Genomic DNA, 27,273 nt, shown 5'->3' on the forward strand with positions numbered 1-27,273 from the left:
AACATTGGATCGTAAAAGCTCCAGTAAAAAATCAAGAAAAAAATTAAAAAAAGGAAAAGAACATTGCCCGGAGCAGGTTTCGAACCAGTGACCCCTGGAGTCCTGCCAGAGTCCTGAAGTAAAAACGCTTTAGCCTACTGAGCTATTCCGCCGAGTACATATTCTTGACGTATTTTATACCTTATATAAGCAATCTTCGTAGTTTCACAAAATTTAACGACAAAAACAGAACTCTCCAAATTATTCAATCGTTTCGCGTTGCAACGCTTTATAATTTTTAGGTTTTAAAATCGTCAAAAGATGCATATAATGGCTATATTAGAGCATGGTTAATGTTCAGTATTACTGTTTCCTCACAAATATCATAACTAAAACGAAAACTTACGAATCTGAAACAACTTTTTTCAATTTTGTCAATTTACCAAAGCGTGAAAAGATCCCTTTAAAGACATCACTTGCGGCCTCAAAAAACACCATAGTCTTTGCTGTAATGATATTTCCTCAAAAATGCAGGACGTTGCTGAAGAATCAGAGTCAGTTAAAACCCAAATGAGTGTACTAAATGAAGAACTTCTCAAAAGATGGCAATCGTTTTCCGACTCTATCAAAACTCAGTTGTCTGCTATTACAGATCACAAGAAAGAAAATCATCATTCAGTACAGTCACAAGCTACAAACCAATTACCATCCATTATAAACAGAGAAACAAGCTTCGTGCAGATCTTTCAGCAAGCACATTTCCATCCCCTGCTAGCATTGAACCACGGAGAACTCTCATCATTGGAGACTCGATTTTGAAAGGAATCAAAAAGTTCGGGTTAAAACGCGACGTTGATATACGCACTTGTCCTGGAAACACTCTTAACGGGATTCAGTCGCAACTAAATAAACTGAATTATACTCAGTACGAAAAAATAGTGGTGTATGCGGGCGGTAATGATGCCGCTTCCGGTTCCTCCCAAAAGACGTTGTACATTGATGCCAAAGCTCTACTGCAGGACATTCAAAATAAATCATCATCGTGTCATATCTTCATATGTACTGTCTGTCCGCGAACTGACGCTAATGTCGTTCCATTGAATGATCTTTTAAAGCAGTTAAGTGATGAATTTAAGGCGCAAATTATCGACTGTCATCAATCGTTTGTGTTCGGGAATGGAACTACTGCCAGGAATTTCTATTTTCGGGATGGTATTCATTTGAATAGGTCTGGAACAAGTGTTCTTATTGCGGCGATCCATCGTGAAATACCAATCACGCGACAAGTTGCCGGAAACAGCATAGCAACTGATCAACGACGGTTTGACTCTCTTCAGGGACGACGAATGACGCCAAAAGCATATTGCAATGTGTGTGGCTTGAATAATCACGACACAAATGACTGCTACCGGAAATGGCGTCGATCATACAGTAACCATACCAACTTGTGGTCCGAGTCTAGGAGATACGGACAATATCACCGTCAGAGCACGGCCCCAACTGAACAACGGGCTGCATAGGACATTCGCACGAGGCCATCACACATTTCAAATCCTGAGAGCGGTACTGTTTATTATAATAAATTTGACGTTTTAAATAACTTATGTATAGAATGTAATAACTGTGTATGCAAATGTGATTCTGACACTAGCATTTTAAATACGATTGTATCAAATAAAGCTGTCTACTTAGTATCAACTATAAATGATAAAAATACGCTATTAAAAAGAAGCACTACCATTGAAAAAGAGAATTGTTTTTCTAATGAAAATTGTAGTATTATTACAGAGTCAACTTTGGATTTTAATTTCACTAATAGTGGATTACATGTTGTTTGTTTAAACATTCAACACATATTACCAAAGATTGGTGAAATCAAATATGTACTTTATAATTCGGATATTCACATATTAGGACTTATTGAAACATTTTTGAATGCTGAAATATTAGATAGTGATATACAAATTCCAAATTATAATATTATTCGCCGCGACAGAAACATTCGAACGGGTGGAGGCATATTAATTTATATTAAAGATAACATACCTTTCCAACATAGATTGGACTTGAACGTAAATTCTTTAGAATCAGTTTGGATTGAAATAATGTTTCCTCAAACAAAATCATTCTTAATAAACTTTGTATACAGACCACCGGATTCTACAATTGAATGGATATCGACATATAAATCTAATTTTAAAAATGCTAATAACTTAATGGATAAAGAATTTTATATATAAGAAGATTTTAACATAATTTTTTTTTCTGACAAAGATGTGTTCAGTAATAGTAAATGGTCTTCTTTTGTAATAGCAAATGGACTCCAACAAATGGTCAGGCAACCAACACGAATAACAAACTCATCAAACACTATAATTGATCATTTGTATACTAATCGTCCGGATCGAATCATGGAAATGTTTGTATCGTCCTATAGTATAAGTGACCACTTTCCAGTGTGTTTCACCCGAAAGACACGTTATAAACTATCTAAAAACACGCATTTAACAAAGGAATATAGGCAATTCAAAAATTTCAATAAATCAAACTTTCAAAATTATGTATTAATGTCAAATGTAGAACATGTTGAAACAATAGCAAATCCAAATACTTCACTAAGTTATTTACTAAATAAAATCAATGAAGCGCTAAACGTTCACGCACCATTAAAAACAAAAAGAATAAAATCTGATCGTCTGCTCAGTTGGTTTACAGCGGAAATTAGACAAGAAATCAAAGTTCGCGATTGGTTAAAAAAGCATCATAAAAAAGATGAATACAAGAAACAGCGAAATCGTGTAACATTCTTAATAAGAAAAATAAGAAGCAGTTTTATAACCAATCGGTGAAGGAAAATGCATCAGTTCAGCATCTATGGAATACTCATAATGCTTTAACAAAACCACAAACTTCACTAACTCTTCCAACAAAAATAAGGATAAATAATTAAGATATTGAAAATGTTGATGATATCTTAGAAGAATTTAACAATCATTTTATCAACATTTCCCATATAGTTTCGAAAAGAAAATATGACCCACACATTTATCAAACTTTTAAAACATTTTTAAACAAAAAATAGAAATGAATGTATTTGACATTCCTCAAATTACGATAATTGACGTTCGGAAAATAATAGACTCTCTCAAAATATCCAAAGCTGCCGGAATAGACAATATTGGCGCTAAAATTCTCAAATATTGTGGGGATACCATTGTATGTCCGATTACTTCTATTATTAATAATTGTATAAATGCTGGAATTTTTCCTGACCAGCTTAAAGATGCATATGTTTTGCCAATACATAAAGGTGCAGATAAAAGTGATCTTAACAATTATAGACCAATTTCTATTCTCACAACAATTTCGAAGATATTTGAGAGACACATTACAAATCAACTTAAATCATATCTTGACAAGCATTAACTACTCCACAGTTACCATTCTGGTTTCCGCCAAAATCATTCCTGTCAAACATCCTTGATTCGCCTTGTAGATTCTTGGTTACAGTATATTGATTCTGGTCGCATGGTTGGGTCAATTTTCCTGGATCTCCGGAAAGCTTTCGATTTAGTAGATCATGATATTTTACTTGAAAAACTCAGCATGTACCATTTTTCTGACAATGCTCTAGCTTTAATGAAATCTTATCTTTCTAATAGAAGACAGTGTATTAAAATAGGTTCCAGGCAATCGTCGTTTCAATATATCAAAACCGGTGTACCACAAGGCTCTATACTTGGGCCAATTTTATTTCTTATTTACATTAATGACATCCCATCCTTCGTTAAAAATTTAACAATTGATCTTTACGCAGACGATTCAACATTACACGTATCGGATTATAACATACATTATATAATATATATATATTGTATATATAATATATTGTATATATAATATACAATTAAAATTGCAAAAAGATTTGGACAGAATAGCAACATGGTGTTCCTCTAATTATATGTCAATTCATCCAAACAAAACTAAATGTATGCTTTTATCAAAAGCTCGTTGTTCTACTGACAAGCTTAGACTTAATATTAATGGCATTCTCCTTGAACAAACCAAAGAATTTAATTTTACTAGGAGTTACGATTGATGAGCATCTTACATGGCAATCTCACATAAACAGTGTATGTCGTAAACTTAACTTTAAACTGGCCTTATTAAAACGAATTAACTATTTTATTAACTAAGAAACAAACAAACTATTTTACAACTCATATATATTAACGACTATGGATTATTGTTGCGCATTATGGTGCTCAGCAACACAGTCACACTTACGTAAAATACATTCGATACAAAAACGAGCTGCTAAAATAATACTGAATAAACCATATTCAACTCCTTCAGCTCCCTTATTCAAAGAACTTGGTTGGTTGACATTCAATAACAGATGTACTTTCCTAACTGGATCTATTGTTCATAAGTTTGTAATAGGCGCAATGCCCTCTTATTTCAATAATGTTATACATATCTCAAATAACAATGTGTACGCTCTTAGATCCATCACACAAACTGATATATCATCTATTTCGTTTAAAACAAATTATGGAAAACGAGCGTTTTCGTTTCGGTCACGAACCATATGGAATTCAATTCCAATAAGCATCCGACAAGTGTCTTTGAATACTACATTCAAAATAAAATTAAAAGAATACCTACAAACAAATCATTGATATATATGTATGCTCATTTGTTTATTTTTCTATGTTAATACTTTGTTGTGATGTGTCTGATGTGATTTATTTGAAAGTTTAATTTTTGAAAGATTGATTTTTGTATCATATTTTGCATATTTTGTATTATCATAATCATCATCGTCATCATTATCATCGTCGTCGTTGTCTTCGTCGTCGTCGACGTCGTCGGAATTGATAAGGAAGTTATTATAACATTTAACTGTATTGTTCATTTTCTTTTTTCCCTTGTATGTTCGTATGCATGTTTCAAAATATATACTTGTGTTTTGTTACTGAAGACCACATTGTAAAAAATAAATTATTTCTTAATGTGAATTCTTCATGAAATAAAGTTATTATTATTATTATTATTATTATTATTATTATTATTATTATTATTATTATTATTATTATATTATTAAATCTATCTGTATTAGGCGTGTAATAACTGGTAACGTTTTGTCATTTTACAGTTCTTACTTGCGTAATTTTTAGCTCAGTTGTTTTCGGAGAAAACCCGAGGTATTGTCATAGCCAACTCGTCGTCCGGCGTCTGCCGTCCGCGTCGTGCTAAAACCTTAACATTGGCTCTAAAATCAAAGTGCTTCCACCTACAACTTTGAAATTTCATATGTAGCTGCACCTTGATGAGTTAACACGCCACACCCATTTTGGGTCACTAGGTCAAAGGTCAAGATCACTGTGAACTCTAAAAAAACTTCTGACAAGCTGTCATTTATTCAAAACTGCACCCGCAGCCGAGCGTTGGCACCCGCTTTGTGGTGCTCTTGTTATATATACTGACAGTATATTTTATTGAGATTGATATTTATCAACTTAATATTCACGCAATGTTAACACGACATTTAACATGATCATGGTACGTTCACGCAATTTATCGTATCCAGTGATAGAAACTAATTTCTAACGGTTGGTTGTTCTGTGGGCTAGGATGTCAATACCGATTAAATAGTATCGGCATGTATTACTTGTTCAAACATATTAAGGTATTTTCATTTGCCAAAACAATTAGTTTTCTATTTGCTTGAGCTTATTTCTAATAGAGGAGCATTGATGCATTGTAGGAAATCGTTTACAGCTGTTAAAGAGTATCTTGCAGGTCGGACTATCGATTGTTCTAATTGACTGGCCCGGACTTCAATCTACTATTATGTGCATTTAACAGTATATGCTCTGTGTATAGGTGTCTTTCGCAACCGTTGTTTATTTTTAGTGTTTTCACTTCATATACACTTATATTTGCTAATTCAGCATCAATATACTTATACAATATCTCGGAAAGAGGAAAATAATGCATTTAATATCAACCGTACTTTCGTTTGACAACTGACCATGCATGTACGATGTGAATCTAAATTTAGTTTTATTGCAGATTCGTTCATACCTATTCATACGACACACGAACATTTACTCCGATCCTAACAAAAAGACAGTTCCTATAGGCTAAGAGGACTGTACAGTCATGTAAAATATCGAATATAATATATATATTTTTTTTATAAACAACTGGTGAGTTGCAAATAATTGCTCAGTTACCACATTTTATCTTACTCTTTTGACCTGTTAATTCTTTTCAGCTCAATTCAACATTGAAAAATGCACATAATATCACTGGGTTTCTCTTAAGTGCATAGGAGAGACAGAAGCCGTTTATGTGTTTTACTAGGTTGTTTCTTTAACATAAAATGTATATCTTTGCACAAATTTGCGAAATCGAACTCTTGAAAATTGTGAAAATTTTATTTTCTGATATTTTTCTCATTGTTAAGTGTTTTACATACATAGTTGTTGTTGAGCATCGCAAATAGTCGATTATGAATTCACTTTCATCATATAGATATATATTCCAGCCCATGGGATTCGATATGACTTATTTTATTACTATCGTCACAAATTTTCAAAATCCGTTCTATTGTATCGTATCGTCACATTTAAACATTGAACTTGAATGAAAGGATGCTTAGAATAAATGCAATATTTTCTTTGAAATGTAATATTTATTCATTCGTTCATACTTAATCTGATTAGTATTGTATTATTGGAGCTTAATGACAAATTTGCGATCTGATTGTTGTATTCTCTGCGTGCAATATCGAAGTATACACGCCCTTGATAAGTGTGAGGACGCTAGTTATACATATGAATGTAGTGACGCAATGTAGTGACGTCATGGTATGTATTTAATGTGAAACAAGACTCGTGATATCGAAAAAAAAAACACTCGAAACTATTTAAACTGAATATATTGTGTCCTGATCACACCCAAGGAAACCCGATACCTTGTGAGCAGCATAATACCATCCGAGTAGCTTTGTATATTTTAGCCTGAACTTACATAGGGTAAGTAAATTGGAAAAATTAAAAAATTACAAAGTCCAATTTCAAACAACTGTTTATTAACATTGATAACAAAGGTATAGGCCTACATGTAGAAAAACTCCTGACAAATGTTCTTAAAAAATGAGCGAAATGTGACTCCCTGAAGTAGATAATCGGGCAAAATGGGCCATGTTCAGGCATTTAGGGGAGAAAAAGTGGTTTAATTTGCAAGCCACTACAATAATTAAAGGATTTATACAAACTTACACATGTCTGTCATAACCTCTCAGCAGGGTTTCTCCGGAAAAAAAAATTGTGGAGAAATTTGCGTTTTTAATGACCATGTTAGGAAAACATGGATACCATCTGGAAAAGAATAGGAAACCTTATGTGAGCAGCAACTTTATAATTCTTCTTCGTGACAAAAACAACCTAATTTCCAGCCATTTTGTTGCAATTTCTTTGTTTTGTAGAGACCTATAGTAAGTATTTGTGAGCACATATGCATACAAATGTACTTTTAATGCCTTATATATTATCGATAGTGCCTTTTCAACATGCGCCAGTTTTATTTCATTTTAAACGCAGATAAGCGTCGGATTCATATCGCTGGACTGAGTTTAAAACTTCAATCGCACCGCTGTACCACCAAAATGTTACGGACCTTTCCTTTGAGGTAATTGTAATCCAATTAAAATCACAATCTTATGAAATATTTGAAATATTTAAATTTTCACTTTAACTTATTTAATAATTTTAATTAATCATAATTAATAAAGTTTTAATTAATTTCAATTAACAAAATTTTAATTATTGCATATTGTTTAAAATAACTAGTGCATATTGTTTAAAATAACTATTGCATATTGTTTAGAATAACTATTGTACATTGTTAGAAATACTTAAGGAATTGCGCAGTTCATAAGCCCAGTTTTCACAAAACCACACCGGAATACTTTTTGTGCCAGGTGAGCTACAAACTCTATCATATTGATGTACTATAAGAAAACAGCTTACTAAGCTAACAAAGAATAGCACATTCCAATCTAAATTGTTTACCAAATCAAGAACGCAAACGTAAGCAATAGAAACTTCTGGAAAGTTCCATGACCAAGGGTTAACAACTTTGACCCGAACAAATATAAAAAAGTAGGTGAATCAGCGTACCACGTGAGGCCACATAGGATCACGTGAGAAACGTATTAGGAAAAGCCTGATCAGGTTTCAGAAAGTTGCATCTGGAAGAATATTTAAGAAAACACTGCGGGGGACTCACCACAGTGTTTTCTCGGATATTACAGGTGAGCTGTTGATACTTATTTATTTTCAAACCTAAATTATTGTTTGCTGCAAATAAATATATTCATACTTAAATTATTGTTTACGGCTTTAATTTGTTTCACCTACATTCAATGTAGAGTATTTAGGAAAGTTGATTGACTGCGCAATATCCAAATAAATATATATTGTGTATTAATGATAATTGCTATTTTATAAGTATCATATTAGTAAAACAAATAGTACTGTCTTCTCATAAATAAATAATTTCTTTATTTTATGATTTAACAAAATAATGTTAATGCCTGAAAACTGTTAGTGAAATTGAACAATATTCTGTGTGATTTATTAATATATATTAAGAATCAATATCGTTGCATATGTACGTATATATATCATAAATGATATTTATGCATGTAAATGTTTATCTTGTTCAATAAATTAACACAGTGTTTTCTCGGATATTACAGAGAATAAAATGGGCTGTTTACACTGTCGACTTCTTTGATTATTTACATCTATTATGGATTATAGAATATTAGCGCTTAACGCTAATTCACATAAAATGAAGAATGGTAACATTTAATGCTAATTGAAAATGAAACACTACAAATACAACATTCACTAAGACCGTAATGGACAGAATAATTAACTGTTAAGAACTAAATAAAGTATCGTACGTGAATAAAGATCCCGTTACCGATTACACTAGACGGAAATAATGAAAACTTCAAGGATATTGAAATTCCAAGTAAAAATACGTACGATATCTGGTGGAGAATAGGTTCTAAAGTTTAATTCCTTTACAATAACATTTTCCACAACAAAAATCGTCAGAAATGTTTCAAGATGTCTCACTACAATTTACGTTCTCGCCTATCAGCCACTCTACCGCCACAGTTGACGCCGCCAACATCCCCACCTGACGAGTCGACAGTTCCGGAGCAACCACTTCACCCATCAACTACCATATCAAAACAAGACACCCCAAAATCATCAAGTGAGTCAAAACCTTATTTACAAACTCCCGAAGATTTTGTTGCAAGTGAAAAACGTCGTAAAAAACAATTACGTTCAGATTTTCATAAACATTTAAATTCTATCAAAACAATTAGAAGAGTAACAATACATGACAGCCCATTTCAAAGTCACCCATTACAATCCGATGCATCAGACAACGAAGAAACCCAAGAAACAACACTCCAGCCATTAACGCAGGACCCACCGAAGGAATCGCTGCTCGAGCCATTATCCAATTTCCGGTACGACCCAGTACCACCGCCATATGGTAATTTTCAGTGCCTTCCCGACGAACGACTACAGGATCCAATTTCCAGTGTTATTTCGCAGAGACCTAACTTTTTCTTAAATACCCCATCACCTAGTGTTAATAGTGCTAATTTTCCATCGCAAAGTGCTAATAGTGACAATATTAACTTACGTAGGCAGACGCCTTCCGCACCTGGCCACCCTCCAGCAGACGGGGAACGACCAGCGAGAAACTCCCACACCACACAGACTTCAGACCCAAGAGGTACAATGTTTAAGCCAAACATAATTAAGTTAGCATGCTTTACAGGCAGAGACTATGATAGTTTACCAGCGTTTCTGGCAAAATTTCAGAAATTTTGTAGCATGAATAACATTGATAGGGGTGAGTACGCTAATGTTCTTCCATTTTACCTGTCCGACAATGCAGAGAATTTTTACAATAATCTAACCGAAGATATTAAATCTAATTATCAAGAACTCACCAAAGCACTTGCTAAACGATTTCAGACTAAAGAATTAGATTATCATCTAATTGCTATTAAACAAAGAGAAAATGAATCATGTGATGATTATATCTCGAGAGCATTAAAAATTTCTACTGATGTACAAGGCTTAGAAGAAAAAGTTCTCGTAAGCTTGCTTGTCAATGGATTAAGAGACAGTATTAAGAAAGATGTTATTTTAAGACAGCCAGAATCTCTGTCAGAACTGGCCAAATACTGTAAACTCTGTGACATGACCACGTCATTTTCAGTCAATGCTATTGACACAAAATTTCAAACGTTATTGGAAGAGATTAAAACCTTAAAAGCGGACATCAAAATTAAGGAAATTAATGCTTTACAGTCAACCCCAATACCAAATATACCGGTAGAAAATTCTTACGCTCAACAGCATATGTTTCCAAATCAAATGCCATCTGTTCCTTACAGCCGTTATCAACAATTTCAACCACGACAAAACCAAAATTATAGGATGTCAGTACCGTTAGACTATCAAAGACCGCGAATAGTCGATAGATCCGTATCTAACCCACGTTTACAAGTACACAGACAAAATGCACAAAACCAAATTTGCCCCAAATGCGGATACGATTCTTGTAGGGGGGGTAGAAACTGTTTTGCATTCAATAAACGATGCAACAATTGCCAACAATTCAATCACTTCCAATCAATGTGTTTTCGAACTAAAAAATGATGGAAAAGACAGAGCAGTAGGTACCATTTTAACAACGCAAATTATTCAAAATTCCAAGTAAAACACGAGCAAATAAATAAAAAGGGTTTAATTAACAAAAGTACGCATACAACTCAAAATAAACAAAAACAAAGTATTAAATCTAAACGTAAAATATTAGCTTTAAAGGTAGTATCCACATTTTTTCATAATTCTTTACCAGGAACAATTGCAGATGTCCCAACAAACATTCTTTTGGATTCGGGCAGTAGTATGTCTGTAATCAGCAAATCATTCTTCGCCTCCACAAACATTTCGCGAAACGAATGCCTACCATCTAATCTCCATGTCAAGACCGCCATTTCTGATAATTCGTACAATGTAGAAGGGGTCATTAACCTCCCAATGCTAATTGGCAACACGCGCTTTGAGCACCCGTTTTACATAGTACAAGGCTTAACGAATAATGCAATACTAGGAGTAGACTTCTTTTCGCAATACGAGGCAAAATTAAATTTTGAGACTAATACTCTTGAAATAAATAAAGATAATATTACATGCAAAACCAATTTTATAACAAATGAAATTCACTGTATCCAAGCTAATAAAAAGATAAGACTTAAACCTCATTCATTTCAGAAAATACCTGTTCAATTAAAAGAATGTTTTTTGAATAAAGATTTACATATTATGGATGAAACAAATATCATGGAACTTGATTTATGTATTACAGACAACAAAAATAAAACTATACAATTTCCAATTTACAATAACTCGGATACAGAAAAAATGATAAATAAATATGATACTTTAGCTTCAATACATATTTTAAATGAAAACGAAATATATGACATTAATAATTTAGATAAATGTAACGAAAGTGGAAACGTTAAGACGACAACCGAAAAAGAACAAATATTACATAATAAAATAGGAAAAGAATTTGCGAATAATCAGCAACTGTTCGATCTCTTAAAGCAATATCAAGATATTTTTAGTGATTCAGAAACAGATGTCGGCGCTGTTAAAAATTTTGAATGTTCCATCGAATTGATACCGAATGCTATACCTATACGTTCAAGACCATATCCGGTAAACCCCAAAACGAGACAAATCATTGAAGATGAATTACAGAAAATGCTAGATAAAAATATAATTTCACCATCAACTTCAATTTGGAGTAGTCCTATTGTATTAGTTAAAAAACATACACATTCAGATGATATTTCACCAGAAGACCAACAAGAAAATAAACAATTATATAGGTTATGCATTGATTACCGACTGTTAAATAAAATTTCGAAGAAAATGTATTATCAAATGCCTACAATTGTAGATGTTCAAAATATGATCGCAGAGAAAAAGTCAACTATCTTTACTAAAATAGACATAAAACAAGCATTTCTTAATCTACCCATGGCCGAAAATTCTAAAAAGTATACTGCATTTAATTCACCAACAGGACGATGTTTTCAATTTAACGTCCTTCCTTATGGGTTATGTAATAGCCCCTTTTATTGGTCATTGTATCTTTCAAAAATATTAGGAGAATTCAACTTCAAAAACCTTCTATTTTTTCTGGATGACTGTATACTTATGAGTGACAATATTGAAACCCACATCAAAGAACTTTCTCAATTTTTACATAAACTAAAAGAAGCTGGTTTAGTAATAAATCTTAAAAAGAGTCATTTCGCACAAAAACGAATTACATTTCTAGGCACAGTATTTGAAGGAAACACTATTCAAATGGACCCTGACAAATTGAAAATAATTAACGAATTCCAAATTCCTAATAATCAAAAGGGATTAAAGAGTTTTTTAGGCATGACAAATTTCTTAAAACGGTTTATAAAAGACTACTCACACATTGTCGCCCCGTTAAATAGATTACTTAAGAAAGATACCATATTCAAATGGACCGAGGAACATGACAAAAGTTTTAATTATTTAAAACGGGCATTAATGGCAAAACCAATTTTACGATTACCAGATTTTAATCAAGAATTCACTATTTATACAGATGCTAGTACCTCCGCAGTAGGATTCATTTTATGTCAGGAAGATTCTCCAAACCGTCATCATGTTATTTTATATGGGGGCCGTGCTTTAAAAGATAACGAAAAACGTTACAGCAGTTGTGAACTGGAATTATTAGCAATCATTTACGCTTTGAAAGAATGTAGAGTATATATATCAAATATACATGTCAAAATTATAACAGACAATAAAGCTTTAACATTTTTGCATACAGCAAAACACTCAAATGACAGACTATATAGATGGGCTTTAGAACTAGAAAATTATGATCATGAAATCATTTATAAAACTGGCAAGACAAATCCGAGCGATTACCTTAGTAGAATTAACTATTCTAAATCAGACACCCACGTTAAATCCAAGGAAAACATACATACACTTTCCAACAATAACGCACCTTTAACACCTCCACAAACCTTGGCACCAATACAAGTAACGCAAAATAATCATTGCTCCCAGGTTAACATTCTCACAAGAAAAATGCGAAAACAAACAATCAACACAACACCCACCAATCATCAACCAATTATCTCTGCTGACAATCAACTTAGCACCATTCCACCTGACAACAGTGTTATCTCAGATAATGATCACATACCTGGTTCACAACTCCAGACAGTCAATGACCGCAAACAACACGCGCACTTAACAACTAATCAACTAGACATTATAAACTTACAAGCTACATCAAAAGACTTCGGCGACATTTATGCATTTTTAAAGAACGGTCATTTACCTGATGATAAAGACTCAGCAAAACGAATTCCATATATAAGCACCCAATACGAAATAGTTGACAATGTTCTGTTTCATTTTTACGAACCAAGATCTAAGAAACATCAAACTGAAAAAACTTTAATTAAACAATTAGCTTTACCTGAGTCATTAAGAAGTGAAATACTTTACAGTTTTCATGATTTAAATGGTCACTGTGGTGTTGATAGAATGTTTGCAACCCTCAAAACTTTTTATTACTTTCCAAAAATGTATCAAGCAGTTAAAGATTATGTTCAATCTTGTAAAAACTGTCAAATATTTAAAAGAGATCACAATTATAAACCATATCCATTACAAGAACCTTTTATTGCAAGCGCACCATTTGACATGTTACACATCGACATTGTTACGGTAGCAAAACAGAGCAAAGAATATAAATATGTTTTAAGCGTTATATGCGCATTTTCAAAATTCGCACTATTTATACCATTAAAAACGCAAAACACTATTGAAATCGCAGAACAACTTTATCATAAAGTATTTGCAATATTTGGACCGCCCAAACGTATCACATCTGACCGAGGACAAAACTTCCTAAGTGGTATAATGGATGTTCTTTATAAATTCTTTCAAATAAAGAGGCATCGAACTTCATCTTATCACCCAATGAGTAACGGAATGGTAGAACGGGTACACTCTACATTACTCTCAATACTACGTACATCGTTAAAAGACGAAAGCGATTGGCCTGATAAGCTTTCCAGTGTCCAATTAGCCTATAATTCAACAGTATGTCCGAAAACGACACAATACTCTCCGTACTACATTCTTTTCGGCCGACATATGAATAAACCCATCACTTCCGAATTATTTCCACCAATTAATACCAACCCTTCAATAAACACTTATGTTGAGGAATTGAAACAAAGATTTAAACTTATATGGAATATCACACAAGAAAACATAAATAATTCTCGTGACGTTATGCGTAAGTTTTACAATCGCAAAACTGCAATACGTCCATTTAAATTAGGAGATCTTGTTTTTATTAAACAAGAAAAAGTACCTTTAAATAAATCCAAAAAATTGTTTCGAAAATTTTCAGAGCAACCCTATTACATAACCAAAATATTACAAAATGGCACATATATTTTGAGAGAACGATATTCAAACAAAGAATTAAAAGTTCCGGTTAATATCAACAGATTAAGAAGATACCATGATGAAAAGGATTTACGTGATTTATCTCAAACATTCAAATTCCATGAAAAAGAAACTAATGATAACACAGAAAATCAAAACAATCCGCAAACCGTTACTGACAATACACAGCCAAATATAACGGCAACTGACAAACAAAATACAATAAATCAAAATGATATTCCACCAAAAAATTCAAACAAGAAATGGTACAAAGCTGACAAAATTTTAAAAACCAGAATTAAAGATAATCAAAGACAATATTTGATAAAATGGACAAACAAAAAGTATAAGAACAGTTGGGCAAATGACGAAGACACATCAGAAGCACTTATTAAACAATTTTATATAAACAAATCTCTAAAGAAAAATCACAAAAGAAAACGGTAAAATGATAAACAAATTAACTGTTATTTTTTTCTTTTAGGCAAGATGTTGGTCACACGATTCATTATACTTTCCTGTCACTTGTGGGAGCACACAGCGAACAATTGCTGATGAACCATGGCGTTAAGTTCTCAGATCCAAAAACAATAAACTTCGTGAATAATGAATGGACGCATACTTTTCGATTTGATATGCCGGACTATCAATTCAATAGTGACATCGGTAGAAATTATTCATTGTGTAGAGACACTTATTTCTACGAAAAAGGATGTACCATTAGCGTCGAATTCAACACTCTAAGGATTTTAATGGAACATGATATACAATCTTTGTTACACAAATTTCGTAGCATGATTCCTGCAATCTCAGATAAACGGAAGACACGTGAGTCACAACCCTTACTTCCCTTTATAGGACAATTAGGTTCAACTCTTTTTGGCATTGCAACAACGTCACAACTTAATCGATTACGCGATCATGCAAATAAATTGGCACAAAGAGTTAATCTCTTAACAAACACATTTACGCACGAATTCGGCGAAATGGCATCATTTGCAACTAATGTTCACGAGCATATGAAATTATTCGATGAATTCGTTGCGAATGCTTCAGCAGTCAGGCATAAAATTGTGGACGAAATGGAATCTATGTCAAATAAACATACAACTGCTGAAAAATTAATACTAGATGTAAATGATAAAATGATCAAAATAAGGTCACAGTTTGATAGGCTAGCCATAGGAATTGAATCACTGGGCAATCGTAAATTGTCGATTCATATAATAAACCCCGAACTAATGTCCCAAACGTTAACAGAAATAGCTTCGTCGTTAAAAATCAACTATCCGACTCATAAATTGGTCAGCACTGAATTGGCATTCTACTACAATCATGCTGAATTTATTTATGGACGCCACAATAACTCAATATACATAATGGTATTGTTTCCACTGACAAACAGTTTGGATAACGACATTTATGAATTAAATTTCTTTCCAATTCCTCTTGACAATGATATAAAAAACAAAGATGCTAATGAATTCACATCAAAACCTAGGTATTTAATTTATAATGGGAAAAACCTATTATTCACTTTTCTTGATGAATCATTCTTGAGAGACTGTTTGACAGCAGGTTCAACAATTTTATGTAAACATAACGTTATATTTGAAATCGATTTCAATACGAATTGTTTCGTAGAACTCTTGAAACACGGGGACAATGCAAAAACGAAAGATATATGTGAATATAAGATAGTAAGAAACGTCTTGAAACCAGAGCTAAGAATTTTAAATAGTTCTAAGGTACTTGCATACATGCAATCAAATTTAAAATTGGAATGTGTAAATCATTCTAAAACAATAGATGATTGTAAGTACTGCATTATCGATGTACCATGTGCATGTAAACTAGTCTCAAAAAGTCAACGTATTTATGAGCAATTCACAAAATGTTTGACAAACGATACTACTGTCGACCAAATATATCCAATTAACTTACCGTTACTCCAACAATTTTTTAATAATACGGTTTTGGATAAATTGATGAAAAACATTTCGTACAATGATCCAATAAATGTATTATTACCGGTATTTAAAACCTTCGATCAAAACACACAGGATATATTAACTCGGTCGCACAAATTAGAAATTGACATGCAAACCTTTGTGAAAAGAGCAAAGAAAAACCAAATTGTGTACCATAGCCTAACAGAAGCAATGCTTAACGGTGAAATCTCAATTGAATCAGGTTTATCCACTTTTGATATAATTTCAATCATAGGTATATTACTCACAATCGGAAACACGCTCATGTTGATATTTCTTTCACGAAAAATTCGCATTCTATTAACTGCAATTACACTAATAAAACCAACAGCGGCACAACATCTTAAATACGACAATCCCACCACGCTATCACCACTTCAGGAATTTACCAACAGTCTTAATGAGTCTCTGAAATATGAACATTTTCTTGTCTTTCTGGCCATGATTCACGTTCTCTTGCTAATAACAATCCTTCGCAAATTGCAAATATTCAAACGACAACGTGGCACTCTTTTGATTTTACATGTATCAAATGGTTTAAATTGTATTGATATCAACATCGTCAGTTCGGTTTCTTGTCGATCAGAATGGATCATTGACTTACCTGTCACCCTGAACATAAACAGCATACGCTTTGGATTGTTTCCAAAACTGCTCATTAACACTACGGAAATTTCGTTTCGGAACGCTACAGGGGATATAATAATGGAAATACCATCTGCTCTGTCAATTGGCATTTATCAGTACATCAAACTCCGACAAATGCTCAACACAAACTATCACACTGAACTATTCTTGGTCCATAACGGAATTAAGGAACGTACATAAACGAACTTCAACTGCAAAAAAAAAAAAAAAAAAAAAAAAAAAAAAAAAAAAAAAATGGAAAAGCATTAGTGGAATAGCATTAGTTATCACTTTGTCATCATCATATTTGAATATGTTACAACTTTGATGTCAAATTTTGCATGGATTTCAACTCTGACGTCAATTATTCAATGTTATATTTCATTTTTTTTTCCATTTAACCATTATAAATACTTTAAAGATTATTGAAATGATTTAATTTAATCTTCATTATTAAATACTACATTTTACATGTTTTCTCATATTAGATGTCAATCGTTACATACTTTAATTTTATTCATTACATACATACTTCAAATTTTTTTTATACTTTCGCTGTTCTCATTTCAGGCGCACACGACAATACATCATTCATATAAATATAGTGTGTATTTCATAATTGTGTTCTTAAATTTGTATTTTCATTGATACTCTATTGTATATATAATATCATTTTATCGTTACATTTTTGGTTCCCTATTGTCAATTTTACATTTCATTAATTTCATAAAATGGATATTGTTATTAACATTTCATTTTTTATATTGTTCTCTAATTATTTCAAGTTATTATTTAAATACAATGGCAACTCTTCTAGTAATTTATACATTTCCCTCCCTTTAGATCACCATCAACTGCATCACATAAAATACTTTTTAAATACTTTTCCCAAATTAAGAAAAATCCATAGACGCACTAAAAAATTACTATTTACCCACATGTTAAATAATCCTAACATTTCATTTTCAAGCTTAATTTTTGCTATAGACTACTTCGACATAAATATACTCTATCTTCAAATGCTCGACCATCTACTTTATGAAATCCACCCCCTAAATTTTCAAATCTGCCAAACAATTATTTTAAGGTTCGGTTCAAAATCCCAAATATCCATAATAGCCCACAAAAGATTTCTTCAATCAAAATTTCTACCTCCCTCCTTATCCAATTTTTCCATTACAGACATCTTAAATGCAGATCTTAAACAAATCAATAACTTAATGACTCAACATTTTCGCCTTTACAAACAATCCCTTAAATGCCAATCGATCCCTATAGATTTTGACAACACATATTGTCGAGTTTGTCATGCTTCGCTGAAACATTGTCGTCCAAAATTCAAAAAACTTGATCCTCTTGCTCATTTATTCTTAAGTCGAACCCCTTGTTGCCATACACCCCATCATATCTTCTGCTCCTATGACACTATGCAAAACGGATTCAAAATTTGTAAATTATGTCTTCATACTGTAAAATGTTTCAACTGGAAACTAATAAAACAGTATATGTTGGAACCCAAATGAACATACTAAACATAAAAATGTATAACTAAATGTGACTATTAAAGTCACCTATGCTAAACATTAACTTACAAACTTTTCAATTGTATAAATAATACTTGATAATTCTTTTGTTTTCCAACCAATACTAACATGTATATAGACTGCTTTGTCATTATTGTGCATTTCAATTACATTGTACTTGATCTTTGTCTTATTGATATTTCAAATAATGATCTAAGTATTAATTCTCTAATATAGTTTATTTGAAACCCTGTTTATATTTGTTGTTTTGTTACAGACACTTCAGGCGGAGTGTATATTTAAAGTTGTTGTATTTTCATTTACGATTAATGCCTAGTGTGTTTACGAATTCTTTTCCTATTATCTATATATTACATCTATTTCGATTGTTGTTAAATATGGTAAATTCATGTATGCATGCTTTAATATTTTACAGTTAAATGTTCTGGGATTGTTTAAACAGCAGTTAAATTTAAACAGCCCATATATTAGAATAGGAATTCTAATTAAAAAGAAGGAGGGGAAGATGTAATCCAATTAAAATCACAATCTTATGAAATATTTGAAATATTTAAATTTTCACTTTAACTTATTTAATAATTTTAATTAATCATAATTAATAAAGTTTTAATTAATTTCAATTAACAAAATTTTAATTATTGCATATTGTTTAAAATAACTAGTGCATATTGTTTAAAATAACTATTGCATATTGTTTAGAATAACTATTGTACATTGTTAGAAATACTTAAGGAATTGCGCAGTTCATAAGCCCAGTTTTCACAAAACCACACCGGAATACTTTTTGTGCCAGGTGAGCTACAAACTCTATCATATTGATGTACTATAAGAAAACAGCTTACTAAGCTAACAAAGAATAGCACATTCCAATCTAAATTGTTTACCAAATCAAGAACGCAAACGTAAGCAATAGAAACTTCTGGAAAGTTCCATGACCAAGGGTTAACAACTTTGACCCGAACAAATATAAAAAAGTAGGTGAATCAGCGTACCACGTGAGGCCACATAGGATCACGTGAGAAACGTATTAGGAAAAGCCTGATCAGGTTTCAGAAAGTTGCATCTGGAAGAATATTTAAGAAAACACTGCGGGGGACTCACCACAGTGTTTTCTCGGATATTACAGGTGAGCTGTTGATACTTATTTATTTTCAAACCTAAATTATTGTTTGCTGCAAATAAATATATTCATACTTAAATTATTGTTTACGGCTTTAATTTGTTTCACCTACATTCAATGTAGAGTATTTAGGAAAGTTGATTGACTGCGCAATATCCAAATAAATATATATTGTGTATTAATGATAATTGCTATTTTATAAGTATCATATTAGTAAAACAAATAGTACTGTCTTCTCATAAATAAATAATTTCTTTATTTTATGATTTAACAAAATAATGTTAATGCCTGAAAACTGTTAGTGAAATTGAACAATATTCTGTGTGATTTATTAATATATATTAAGAATCAATATCGTTGCATATGTACGTATATATATCATAAATGATATTTATGCATGTAAATGTTTATCTTGTTCAATAAATTAACACAGTGTTTTCTCGGATATTACAGAGAATAAAATGGGCTGTTTACACTGTCGACTTCTTTGATTATTTACATCTATTATGGATTATAGAATATTAGCGCTTAACGCTAATTCACATAAAATGAAGAATGGTAACATTTAATGCTAATTGAAAATGAAACACTACAAATACAACATTCACTAAGACCGTAATGGACAGAATAATTAACTGTTAAGAACTAAATAAAGTATCGTACGTGAATAAAGATCCCGTTACCGATTACACTAGACGGAAATAATGAAAACTTCAAGGATATTGAAATTCCAAGTAAAAATACGTACGATATAATACCGTTTTAAATACTTGATTACTTATAGCTTTCAAATAGATGTTAATATAGTGTTACGCTTGTTCCATCCGTTTTGAAATATGACACAAGTCGAAATAAATGTTCAAACAATTATTTATTCGTGTGAAGATAAATATTCGCAATAAACAACCGTTAGAGAGCAACACAATGTAAGTTATTCCTAACCGCCAGCTTCCCGGTAATTATACTTGGGTAGTGTTTACACGGATTTACACATGTGACGCACAATCAGACAGTTCTGCGTTCTTTCAGAATTTATGTAAATAATGCAATAAAGGTGTTAAAAACGTTTCCAAAAGCAGAGTTACTTTATGTAAACAATCTTCATAACAATGGATTATTACTATAAAACGTATGTGTTTTCGACTTAAAGGTATTTACTTCCAAAAATGAATGACTCTCGACAAAAATTACCTCTATCCTAGATCTTGACTTAAGCTCAACTGTCCACTATTTTGACTTATTGTTCAATATTGATGACCAAAATTGTTCAGTCACGTGACCGACCAAAAATAATGACCAAGAAATTAGAACGATACATGACGTCATTTACCAAATGTCATAACAACGACACATAACATGATTTTGCATCAGAAAAACATGTTTTACGAACATATATAAATATGCATAAACATGAAAAACATTAAAAATGACACTTAGCTAAAATATATTCACATGAATATAATATGATATTACAAATATATATTAAATAATTAATAAAGTATACCACATGAACTATTATGTATGGAAATATCTTCGTTGTTGGCGAATGTATAATAGTACTTCATATATTTTCAATTATTGCAAAGTGATCAATATTAACAGGTTTTAATGATAAATGTATACCGTAAACATTTAAACTATTGACATCAAAATAACTGCAAAAATGTAACTTAAGTTAACAAAAGCACAACGCTTTAATCGTTGCAAACGTCACACAAAACATAAATTCTACCTGGAATGATCAAGCAAATGGACATTCAAGCTTAAATGTTTCACACAATATGTAATACTATGAAACCTTAAGTGTAAATGTAACCAAATTTTCGATATCGTATTCAATATTAAAAAGTTATATAGTCCAAAACCGATTAAAATACCTACTTTCAAGTAAAGAAAAACATGTTTTAAAGAGTTTTCTCAATAAAAATCACAGATACAGATGATTTATATTCATAAATAGGCATCTTTACACATACCGACAACATTTCCATTAAGATTTGTTAAGTCATATATGAAAATAAATTCAAGATATACAGTAACTTTATTACAAATATCTGCTCATTTTATACATGATAATAAAAAATGATAAGTGATGATAGATTAACAGTAAAAAATCAGTCTAAATAATACTTTTAGTATTTTCATACACATACATAAACCAGTCACACTATAACATTTTAGATCGCATAGTACAATCTATGAGTTTACATACATTATATGAGAAATGACTTTTTTTTTAAAGTCCACAGGTAAATTTACATATTTCCAGCATTCATAATGTATTTAAAAAGACAAACTTTGAAATTTTTTTTGATTATACAAGTGTTACGAGAGGTTTGTAATGTGAATTAACAAGAATATACAAAGAAAAAATATATGACGTATTTCATCGAGTACGTTTTTAATTTCACTAGACTAATTGTATTCTATCAAATATTCCGGATACACCTGGGAATCATGAAATATAATGAACATTGTCGGATTTCCAACGCGGTCTACAGCGCTATCAAATAATACAGGAATGCCATGTAATGTTGTTTTCTGGGGAAGGCAGCTCATTCCATTGGCTCCGGCGGTATATTCGCCAGTTAAGACCTTGTTTAAGAACATTCGACACACCCCAGAGGCATCGGCAACAGCGTATCCATTGGAGTACTTTGAAGATGTTGCGAAATATGCGCCATTTCCATACGCTGTCGCTACAATTGTATTAAACCCTTAATCTGCCCACCAGCATCAGTTTAAAATAGGATAGATTTCAAACTGTCATTATTGTAAATTCTTAAAAATAGTTAGTTTTCATTTACATATAAACCATAAAGAAATTGTAGATGCGTATATGGTAATCCTCGCTTGGATGTTTGTTACATTTAGTTCAGGGTTCAACATTGCCATATATTAAGGTAAAAATATTAGTTTTTGAAAACGTGAATTTCTTCTTCTGAAGTGTAATTAATTATGTATTTAATAAACAGCGAACGTTTGTAGCAAGAGATATGTCAAAACTGCTATAAGTACTTTCATCAATAAATAATGTCCATGTTGTATTTGTCGTCTGTTCACTATTTTTGTGATCGATTGCAAAATGTCATATTGTAATACATTTGAATTTTTTTTAGAAATAGCTGAGATAGGAGAATCCCTGTTATAAAACTGTCGTGTACAAAATACAACATAAAAATGAAAACAGCACAAATCTCAGGACTTATGAATTGCTGAGTTGTTTCAAATGTTTATTTCAAATTTAAATGTTTCTTTCATCTAGAAACGATAAACATTAAAGAAGCAACCAAAACCTTAACGATCATCCCCGTTTCTAAACAAGCAAATAATTGTGATCAATGAAAAGTCTCTGAGTAAGGTATTGGAAATGTGTTTCACATCTGTGTAGTATTTTGCACATCCAGACAGACTTAACAGCTGATTGATAAAAGCCTTCTGAGTATAAACATATAATATTAGTTTGAGGTTCGTTATAAATTGATGGATAAAGTTGACAAAAAATTATGTCTATTCTCTTACCATTTCTTCCACAGAAACTTCGGTCATATCCATTTTTAACGATCAGATCTACTGTCCCGCTGTCTGTACCATGCCACAGTGACCTCTGATTCTTTACTCCCCTCGGATTTTGTGACTCGATGTGCTGTTTTTTAGCTTGATATGTCAGCCACATATATCTGTGCTCCAACCTGAAGATCTAATGAAAGTAATTGCCTTATATAGATTATAATTTTGTCGTGAGAATACTGACCGATTATCACTGTCGTGAGTTAAAAATGCATTTAGTATCAAACTTTCCAATATGCTCAATTTCATGACATTTGCTGAGCTAAGACAATGCAGACAATTTGTCATCATAATATATGTATATGTTTCCGCTGGCATCAATATCGATACGGTATTGCGACTATATAATATCCGAAAACACAATTGCACACTGAAGATCTGCAGTAACATTTTAATAAATAAGAATTTCTCGTTAATGAATGAACTTTATCAACTCCAACAGACAGATGTGCATAAATACATGAGCTTTACGGTAAGTATGATTTTCTAGATTCTCCAAATAAATGGAATCCTCCTTTGCGCTTTCTTAACAGACCGCTCATTGTGCAATTCGTTTTTGAACGTAATATGATGTTTTGTTCATTTTCGGAGGGCCAAGCATTTAGTTATTAAAAGAGGAATTAGAAGGAAGAAGAAATGTGTAGGTCTTGCATTGATGATTGTGTTTGGTTGGAGTCCATCTTTCAAAATCTTCACTTTCACGTCAATAAATTCTTGATCGGACGGACTGAGTTGAACTCTTGCTTGATCTGTCTCTTGTGACCATGCAATTGACCAATTTTCTGGTATTTCAATTCCTGAAAGTTAAGTGTTTCAATTTTTGTTAATGCTATACAAATGAGGTAAATTTTCAACGACCGCGTAAACTGTGAATCAATGTTTAAAAACAAAGCGATGTTTAAACTTAAATAAATTACAAATTATTTACTTTGAAGTGCTAGGAATCTCTGATAAAGTTGTCTGTATTGGCCTGGATTTTCTTCAGGGCATTCTCTCTGTCTCTGCAAATCCACCCTGAATCGAACGCCATTGCACGTATAGGTAAAATCCTTTCCTACAGTTAAACCGTACTGAAGCTCAAAGTTTGATGCCCTGTCGTGTTCTTTCTTAACGCCACCTAAAAAGTAAATCTACCGTATATGTTTCAGGTTATTAGAGTCTTTAGCTTAGCATACAACTAAACAGAGACAACAAATGTTAGCATAATACCCGACTTAAAATATGCTTGGAACATGATCAACATTTAAAAGACACTCTTTTGTTTTGCAAACAAAATATATTAAGCATGAAAGTTAGTTGACATATAAATATTTATCACATGCCATACCCTGTTTCCCATGTTATAAAGCCATTACATATATTTTTATCTTACAAATGTGTAATATACTATTTAAGCGTTTTCATTGGCTTAGTTTTCGTTCATTGACCAATCGCATTTTGTTATTTTGTTGAAATGCCGTTGCAAAGTCAAATGACGTCACGAAATGTAAACAACATGCGGGATTTATCATTATGTTTGCGTAAATATTTATTTAATTTGCTCATTTAAAAGCATGCGATAAAAAAGATCTGGCTCGCTTACTAAAAAAATTCCTGAACTCGTTTAATAAAATATGGTATGATATGACAACTCGTGTCAGATCCCATATATTAAATATATATATATATATATATATATATATATATATATATATATATATATATATATATATATATATATATATATATATATATATAATAAAACGCTTTGATTAAATTTGCCGTAGCTGTCGACCTCTCGGTCTTCTTTAGCGGCATTTATTTGTTAAGCATATCATGTTTAGCGGAAGTGACGTTATATTATTGAACGTTACATGGCGCGCCATTTTTATTAGTCTTTTGTGTTTAGTACATATGGTTTGAACGTCCTCAGTTTACGCTTCCAAAGTTGTTCGATGGTCTTCCGGTACTCGTCCGATCCATTTAATTTTTCGAGTCCCATGATCCGGAAGTCCGCGACGCTGTGGCCGTTTGAGTAAAAGTGCTCGGCAACCGGGTCATTGTGTCGAGTCCGTATCCGGGACAGGTTTAGGAGATGTCTCCCGTTTTCCCTACGTATACAAAGGTCTTACATCGTTAGCAGTGTACAGCGTAGACTACATTGGTGGATTTGCAATGGACCCCATTCCGCACATTGTAGCTTTTGCCGGTGGTATCGCTGAAATTTTCGGCCTCCATCATGTGCGGACAGATTGCGCACCTCTGCGCCCCACAAGGTCCGCTCCTGTTTGGAACCCGGAAAAAAACATTCGGTTGTGTTTTTTATGAACCAATATGTCTTCCAGGTTACAGTCTTTTCTGAATGCTGCTAACGGGGGTTCAGGAAATACGTTTTTCATTCGATCGGAAGTGTGGAGGATATGGCCGACATTTGGTAGCGCTCTGGAGAAAGTGATAACGAGCGGTACCCTGGAAGTACTTTTTGAAGACACATTTTTACGCAGCAGATCTTCTCGCTACTTGCTATCAACTTTCTTCAGTTCTGTCTCAACGAATTGGCCATTGAATCCTCGCTTCAGTAGTTGTTCTTTGATCTCATCTCTGTGTTTTTTGTAGTCCGTCTCTTCCGCACATATTCGTTTCAGCCTCACACGTAAGCCGTACGGAATGGCCTTCTTCGTAGACTCGGTATGGGACGAGTCCTTGTGCAGGTAGAGGTGCCTATCTGTTGGTTTGGTGAATAAGTCTGAAACCAGCCTTCCTGTTCGAATTGACGTCATAGTGTCTAGGAATTCGAGCTGCTTAGTTGAGTAGCGGAGCTCGAGCTGTATCCGTGGATGGATTTTATTTGCAAACACATGGTATGTCTTCAGTGCCTCCAAACCATGTATCCACAAGCCCCAAACATCATCAACGAACCGGAAGTAAGCTATTGAATGTTTATTTGAATTCGAAAATAATTCTTTCTCCCAGGCTCCTATGTAGGTCGACGCGTAGTTCATACCTAATTGCGATCCTATGGCAGTTCATTCAGTTTGCATGTAGTGGTCTCATTAAATGAAATGGTGTTGTTATTTAGGACAGTGTCCATCATATACAGCCGTCCTCCTTCCTACTACTAATAGATTAGACTAAACACAAAAGACTAAAAGACTAATTAAAATGGCGCGCAATGTAACGTTTAGTAATAAAACGTCACTTCCGCTAAACATGATATGATTCACAAATAAATGCCGCTGAAGAAGACCGAGAAGTCGAAAGCTACGGACAATTGAATCAAAGCGTTTTATTTTTTATAAACGGCTAAAAGCGACTTTATAATATATATATATAGGTTCACCTTCTTCGTAGTACCACTGCACACTATGAGCGACTGATTCCATAAGATGTTCTCTATATCTCCATAGTGGGAAGTCCTTGAATAACAACTGCATGACCTCTAGCTTGCATCGTTCAACATTTTTCCTCAGACCAGTAACCAGAATTCGTTTTGTGTTTTTGTCAACGTCAACGTCTACAATGTGCTTCTTCTCCAGTGTCTTCAAACATGATTCCTGAATAACACATCTTGCTTTAAAATACGAAGTGTTTATTAAATGAGGTGTTAAATCATGAATATGAAGTAGTATTGGATCGACCGTCATTAAATCTTGTAAATACTATTCGTATTGTACGAAAATTAAATTTCGGTGCATCTTTAAAGATGCTTAAACAGTGTTTAAACACAATAAGCTATAATATTAACATTTATGAAATAATCACGTGATACGTATTATAAGTAAGACCGGTCCAGGTTTATCCTAATAAAGCAT

General features: G+C 32.6%; 2 protein-coding genes across 3 annotated transcripts in view; both read right to left on the minus strand.

Moving 5' to 3' along the window:
- The window catches only part of LOC127864918 (uncharacterized), an 84,438-nt gene that overhangs the window by 14,513 nt on the left and 42,652 nt on the right, over positions 1–27,273 (minus strand). The gene's annotated exons all lie outside the window — the stretch shown is intronic.
- The window catches only part of LOC127869349 (protein mono-ADP-ribosyltransferase PARP14-like), a 37,817-nt gene continuing 31,308 nt past the window's right edge, over positions 20,765–27,273 (minus strand). For both annotated transcript variants that reach the window (XM_052411863.1, XM_052411861.1), the window contains exons 12-16: positions 26,802–27,015; positions 24,411–24,599; positions 24,134–24,279; positions 23,435–23,612; positions 20,765–22,611 (exon numbers count right to left, since the gene is read on the minus strand). In XM_052411863.1, the coding sequence (XP_052267823.1) occupies positions 22,328–22,611; positions 23,435–23,612; positions 24,134–24,279; positions 24,411–24,599; positions 26,802–27,015 (1,011 nt within the window). In that variant the 3' untranslated portion in view covers positions 20,765–22,327. The remainder of the gene's footprint in view (positions 22,612–23,434; positions 23,613–24,133; positions 24,280–24,410; positions 24,600–26,801; positions 27,016–27,273) is intronic.

Source organism: Dreissena polymorpha, chromosome 1 (assembly GCF_020536995.1).
Source record: "Dreissena polymorpha isolate Duluth1 chromosome 1, UMN_Dpol_1.0, whole genome shotgun sequence".
NCBI lineage: Eukaryota > Metazoa > Mollusca > Bivalvia > Myida > Dreissenidae > Dreissena > Dreissena polymorpha.